The 6,987-nt window shown below is 55.9% G+C and overlaps 1 protein-coding gene across 1 annotated transcript in view; it reads right to left on the bottom strand.

The window, feature by feature from the left end:
• FGF3 (fibroblast growth factor 3) overlaps nt 1-6,987 on the bottom strand; it is a 36,452-nt gene that overhangs the window by 25,488 nt on the left and 3,977 nt on the right. Inside the window, exon 4 of the mRNA XM_008589575.1 lies at nt 6,098-6,208. Coding sequence (XP_008587797.1) covers nt 6,098-6,208 — 111 coding nt within the window. The remainder of the gene's footprint in view (nt 1-6,097; nt 6,209-6,987) is intronic.

The raw sequence follows: 6,987 nt of genomic DNA on the forward strand, positions 1-6,987 counted from the left end.
AGGAGGAGGAGGAGGAGGAGGAGGACTCGTTTCTGAACACCCCACAGAAAGGCCGGCCTCCCTGACTTGAAACTAGATCAGCCTTCTCACACTCTCATCTCTCTTTGATTTTTGCTTTCGAATTTCAAGCCTCTGTCAGATGCAGGTTGTGGCCTTTGCCTGCAACAGGCTGGCTTTGTCCTGAGATGTAACCCCATCTCTGGCCCCTGGGATGGGGAAAGGACAGAAAAGCACAGACACCAGAGGCTGCAGGGGCCTGGAAGGGTTCCCCGGGGACCTGCCCTTGAGCCCCAGGAGCCTGGACAGTGCAAGTCCATCCAGGAAGCTGCCCCAGGAAGGGCCTTGCTTTCTTATCCCAAACGTCTTGCAAAAGTGTCCTCAAAATATCTGGACCTTCCTTCCTTCCCCAAAAGAGAGTTTGTTGAGAGCCATGTCTGTAAACCTTCCACTGGGGTGACTTTGCAGGGTGCCACCTTCAGAGGGTATGCTCAGACCACTGTGGCTCACTCTGTGATTGGAATTCTAACAGACAGACCTCCAGGCCCTGACACCACCTGGAGGCCACTGACACCTAGTTGGAGGACACTGATGCCCACCTGGAGGACATTGACGTCCGCCTGCAGACCCCACTTGCCACAGAGCTCCCCCCAGCTGCTCGGCAGCCTCCTCAGAAGGTGCATGGTGTGGGCACCAAGGAGATGCCACCTTGCCTATCACCCGCTCCCAGGCTCTAGTGGCTTCTGAATGTCTCACAAGATTCCCAGGCGGATCTCAGGTCCACCCAGCTGTGCAAATTGCTGTCAGGCCATCTGTGAGACCCACGTGCAGTCCGATAGCTCCTCTGTCAACACTTGTCACGCATCCGTGCATTCACTCGCTCCTCATTTACTCGACAACGCTGTGAGTTCCTGCTTTGTGCACAGCCACGAGCCGAGCACACAAGGACGAGTGGGACACACATCCCTGTCCTTCTCAGGGTTCTCAGGCTGGGGGCGGGCAGGGGGATGGAGGGGAAGGGTGGGCGGGGAGTGAGCTGAGGAGCCAGCGGACATCTACAACCAGTGGAAGGCTGGTGACAAGGGCAGCGACAGCAGGGTGCTCAGGTCCTTCGGGCGCGGGCAGCTGGGCACCAGCGTGTCTGGGCGGGGTCATGAGCAGAGCCTTCTCCCTCGTGCCGGCAGCTTTGCTCCAGCATCCAGCCGCTGNGTGCACATAAGCCATACACACAGACACACACACTCAGACACACACGGACATACACAACACCACCCTCACACACACACACACAGATCCTAACTTCCTAGATCCAGCACGCTGAATGGGGGGACTTGCTGGAGACCCCCACAGGCACCTGCCCCAGAGGTGCTCTGCCTAGCCAGGATCATGCACGGTCTCAGTCACTACCATCAGAAAGACGCATACTCTGAAGTTTCCCTGGTCCCTACCCCATGGTCCTCCATCTGTCCTAAATCCATAACCTTTTCTGGGAATAAGGTGTCTGCCTCAGAAAGGCTCTGTTGACCTAACAAAAGGACAGTCGTTCACCCAGGATTCCTTCAAATCCTAAGTCCTTCACCTTCCCCACGTCAACAACACAACAAGCATTGCCAGCTCCTGAGAACTTCAGGGAACCCGCACAGTCACATGGAGCCTCACAGCAACCCACAAGGAGCTGGAGACGTCAGTACCACCATCTTATAGAGGAGGAAACTGAGGCTCAGAGACACAAAGTGACTGCCCAAGGCCACTCAGCCACTAAAAGGAAGCGTGGATCTGCAACCAGCTGTGAGACACCCAAGCCAGCTCTCCCACCTTCTGGGCTGTCCTGCCTCCAACCAACCAAAGTCAGCAGTGACCCTTCAGACACACACTGAAACCACTGTTCCGAAAACAGTGCGTGGGGGACGAGAACCTTGAATGGGCCGGGCCAGCACCAGACCCTCATCGTAGAATGTCTCACTGATCCTTAAACCCATGGGATTACCGGTCACCTTGCCCACTCCACAGAGGAGGCGCCTGAGCCAGGGCGAGGCTGAGCTAGTGGCCAGGGTCCCCAGCCAGGGTCCCCAGCCAGGGTTTGAACCAGGACCATCTAACCCCAGGTCTCCTGTCCTTCATCATTGGGCCATCCTGCACTGATGTACAGCAAGCAGACAAGGGGGTGACTTAGAAACAAAGGGTACCCATCATAAAGCGAGTTGTTTGTGCCATGTAGTTGCTTTTCTAAGCACTGTGTGGGCATCCTCTGTTCTCCCTTATGGTACCCACTTGAGACGGGTGCTCCTAGGAACTCCATTATAGAGATGAGGAAACTGAGGCACAGATAGTCTGAAGAGTTGACTTAAGACCCCACGGCCAAGGGAGCCTGTCTGTATTTATTTCTGCGCCACGTAGAGGCAGGTGTGACTGCTGCCTTGCTCCAACGCAAGGTCTCTGGGTGCACACTGGCTGGCCTCCCTCCTGGGTCCTGCCCCTGGCCCTGGGCTGGAGGCCCGCCAAGTGTCCCTGCCTGGACACCTCTGGCCAGAGGAGGCACTGGCGCATCCCCGTGGGAAGTCCTAGGAACTAAGGGCGGGTGAGGAGCCGGCAGCCAACCCCCAGCTCTGAGGTGCAGCCCTACTCAATGTCGTTCTTAAGAGTCTGGGGTCATAGGCTAGTCCTCTAAGGAGAGGGGCCCCTTTGCAGCAGGTGAGCCTGCGAAGGCCACGCCGCTGGGTGCCCTCGCGAGCGCATTACCTTGCCACCACCCTGGCCTTGCCTTTGTTGCGACTCCCACTTAAAATATCAAAGCTGCGGGCCACAATGCCCCACTGAAAGCTGAGTCACCCAGGTTTTGTGACACTACCAAATCCCTGCTGCTGTCTCGCTCTGAGCCTGGGGCTCCTAGCACCAGATGAAAAGGAAATCCCCAGCCATGGGTGGGACAGGGAGGCCCAGTGAGGCCCGGCGCCACATAAAGGGGCCTTGTTCCCAAATCAAAAGGGCCTGAACAAAAAGCAGAGAGAAGAAAGGGCTGGGGGCGGTGGGGCCAGCTGCAGTCTGGCGCACCTTGAATGGCACGGTGTGCCAGTCCGGCCTGAAGTCCCCGGCTGGCAGGGAAGCCCCTCCCCCCCACTTCCTGGGCAGCCCTGGGCTTTTCCAGAAGCCCTGCAGTGGGAGGAAGAGAAGGACGGGGTGGGGGTCACACACGCAGCCAAGCGGCGTACCCACTTGAGACGGGTGCTCCTAGGAACTCCATTATAGAGATGAGGAAACTGAGGCACAGATAGTCTGAAGAGTTGACTTAAGACCCCACGGCCAAGGGAGCCTGTCTGTATTTATTTCTGCGCCACGTAGAGGCAGGTGTGACTGCTGCCTTGCTCCAACGCAAGGTCTCTGGGTGCACACTGGCTGGCCTCCCTCCTGGGTCCTGCCCCTGGCCCTGGGCTGGAGGCCCGCCAAGTGTCCCTGCCTGGACACCTCTGGCCAGAGGAGGCACTGGCGCATCCCCGTGGGAAGTCCTAGGAACTAAGGGCGGGTGAGGAGCCGGCAGCCAACCCCCAGCTCTGAGGTGCAGCCCTACTCAATGTCGTTCTTAAGAGTCTGGGGTCATAGGCTAGTCCTCTAAGGAGAGGGGCCCCTTTGCAGCAGGTGAGCCTGCGAAGGCCACGCCGCTGGGTGCCCTCGCGAGCGCATTACCTTGCCACCACCCTGGCCTTGCCTTTGTTGCGACTCCCACTTAAAATATCAAAGCTGCGGGCCACAATGCCCCACTGAAAGCTGAGTCACCCAGGTTTTGTGACACTACCAAATCCCTGCTGCTGTCTCGCTCTGAGCCTGGGGCTCCTAGCACCAGATGAAAAGGAAATCCCCAGCCATGGGTGGGACAGGGAGGCCCAGTGAGGCCCGGCGCCCACCAAATCCCTGCTGCTGTCTCGCTCTGAGCCCGGGGCTCCTAGCGCCAGATGAAAAGGAAATCCCCAGCCATGGGTGGGACAGGGAGGCCCAGTGAGGCCCGGCGCCACATAAAGGGGCCTTGTTCCCAAATCAAAAGGGCCTGAACAAAAAGCAGAGAGAAGAAAGGGCTGGGGGCGGTGGGGCCAGCTGCAGTCTGGCGCACCTTGAATGGCACGGTGTGCCAGTCCGGCCTGAAGTCCCCGGCTGGCAGGGAAGCCCCTCCCCCCCACTTCCTGGGCAGCCCTGGGCTTTTCCAGAAGCCCTGCAGTGGGAGGAAGAGAAGGACGGGGTGGGGGTCACACACGCAGCCAAGCGGCGGTACCTTCTAGAGCCCCAAATCCCATATAAATAGAATGCCCATGGGCAGCCAGCCTTCGGTTCCCTACAGCACCAGCAGCAGCAGCAGAATAACACCAACACTAACACCACCACCAACCCCAGCAGCAGCAACCACCACCACCTCCGCCGAGCTTGTTCCTTGTCTGTAGAATGGTGCTGGCCATGCAGGGCTGCTGTCAAGGTTCAATGAGTTAATCCTTAGAAAGATCTTACCTAAGCGTGTGCAGAGAGCAGCCACCATTTAGGGAGCATTTGTCCTGTGCCAGACTCTACTCTAAACACCTGACTGGCGTTGTTTCCTGCAGAGCGATGCTGTTGTCACACTTTCCGTTTGCAGATGAGAACACCAAGACCTGGAGAGGTTCAGGAGATTGCCTTCAGCTGGGAAATCAGACACCCAGAATCAGAACCACAGGCAACCTGATTCCAAAACCTGTGCCCAGAACCAGGCTGCCAGCCTGCCTCCCAAGTGGGTGAGGCAGGAGGGTCCTGCGTGCAAAGGAGGCCTTGCCTGCCAGCAGAGCCAACCCCGACCCTCTGCCTGGTGCACACCAGCGCTGCACCCCCAAGACCAGTGGGAAATATCTGTCCTGGGATGGACTCTTAAAGTGATGCTCCAACATCACCCCCGCCCCCCGTGCAGAAAGAATCCCAGGGAAACCTGCCCTTGGGAATTGTTTAGCAGTTGGCTGCTAATTTTAAAACTCTGAGAACCCAAACGCAGGCCAAATAAAGCTAGTCTGAGGGCTACAGCTGGCCTGGGGACTATGACTCCCAGTGACAAAGACAGGACCCAGGGCCCAGAACCAGTCTGCCTGGGTGCAGATCCCAGCTCTGCCAGATACCACCCGAGGGGACATGGGAGGAAATGAAACTTCTATGCCTTAGTTCCCAAATCTGCAAAATGGGGATATTAGTATTTAAGGGTAATTGAGTTTTTGTAGGACAGAAAGAAGCCACCAAGAGCTCTAGCCTCAGTGCCTTGCCCCAAGGGCACTTGAAGCTGGGCCACCCTTCTTGGGTTTTAAGGAGGGACACATTTAGCGCCTCAGTTGGTTCACCTGAACTGGGGTGTCCCCACCCCTGTGCCTCGATTCCTGCACGAACAGGAGCAGCCTAGAGCTCAAGTCTTCCCATCGGAACATGCTGATTATGTTGGGGTGGGGACAGCTCTGTGACCTCTCACTTTTAGCATCAAAACCAACTTTTTAGCCAATGCTTTCAAGGCAGGCTTCACCACTGGGCCTCTACCACTCCCCACAGTCCAGGAGAACTTTTTTTGTTTTGTAAATTGCCTTTCTAAAAGCCATCCTGGCAGGCTTTGATGTGGCCCTTTGATAATTTAGCCTCATCAATAGGCAGGCCCGACCCAGAGAGACTTTGAAGAGGAAGCCCTCTCATCCCCAAGCAGGGAATGCACGACTCCTGTCTCAAGCCTGGTGGAGGAGGGAGCAAAGGAGTGGGTGGGGGGAGGGGTCAACCGGCTGTGCAGCAATTCACGCAGCCACACACGGCCCTGCCAGCACCTGGGTGAGGCCAGGGCTGCGAGTTCTGTTGGTCATGAGGAGGGGGTGGGTGGCCTGAGGATGGAACTTCACAGAGGGAAGCCAGCCCAGAGCCTTTGGAGACATGGGGATCTGGTTTGCATTTCAGCTCTGGCACTTTTCAGCCATAATGCCTGTGACAGGTCACTTACACTTTGTGAGCCTCAGTTTCCTCACTTTAAAAATGGGGGTGGTAGTGGAAACTAGCACCTGCTGACACCATTATAGTGAGGACTAAATGAGATGTGTACATAACAGGTCAGCACAGTGCCCGGTACACAAGAGGTGCTCAGGATGAGCTGGAACTGTGACGACAGCAGCGGCGGTGGTGAAGATGATGACGAAGGTGGTGAAGACGGAGATGCTGTTGCTGGAAATCTTTTCCAATTCTATTTACAAGAGGTGCTCAGGATGAGCTGGAACTGTAACGACAGCAGCGGCGGTGGTGCAGATGATGACGAAGGTGGTGAAGACGGAGATGCTGTTGCTGGAAATCTTTTCCAATTCTATTTTCACAGGATTCTCCCCTTTTCTGGGATGTAACGCAAAGTCTCAAAGCAATTAGTGGTAGAGCCAGACCTGGCACCTCAGCCTCCTGACACCCATTCCAGTGCTCTCTCCCCTGGTCCTGCCCCTGTTGATATCACCTCAAATTGAAGCAACTGGTATAATCCTTAAATTAATTCCTAGGATCCATGGGTGCCCAGAATTAGATGACTTGGGCTTAGGTCCCCAGATCTGTGGATTTGTCTGTTACCTCTTCTGTATCTCTTTACCCCTCCTTCTTTAGTAGCAGAAGCCCTTGTAGTATGGTTCAGAAACGAAACAATACGCAAGCAAATATATACAATTCAGGTGGTGATAAAGCCAGGTAACAGGATGGAGAATGATCAGATTGTGATTCTTTAGATAGGGCGGGGGGAACAGTACATGAAGAAGGAAGAAGGGCCTTAGAAACGTGCCCCATGTGTCTGAGTAAGCCAGGGGTCAGGCAGCTGGGTTCATGTGAACTTGGGGTGCCTAGTGGCTGGATAGTGACTCTCCAAAAGACACGTTCATATCGCATTTTCTGAAATGAGTGAGTATTACCTAATATGGTAAAAGAATGAATTCTTGGGCCGGCCCGGTGGCGCACTGCTACAGTGCGCCGCTTGGGAGAGCGGCGGCA

Source organism: Galeopterus variegatus, unplaced genomic scaffold (genome assembly GCF_000696425.1).
Source record: "Galeopterus variegatus unplaced genomic scaffold, G_variegatus-3.0.2 Scaffold5531, whole genome shotgun sequence".
In the NCBI taxonomy this organism is placed as follows: Eukaryota; Metazoa; Chordata; class Mammalia; order Dermoptera; family Cynocephalidae; genus Galeopterus; species Galeopterus variegatus.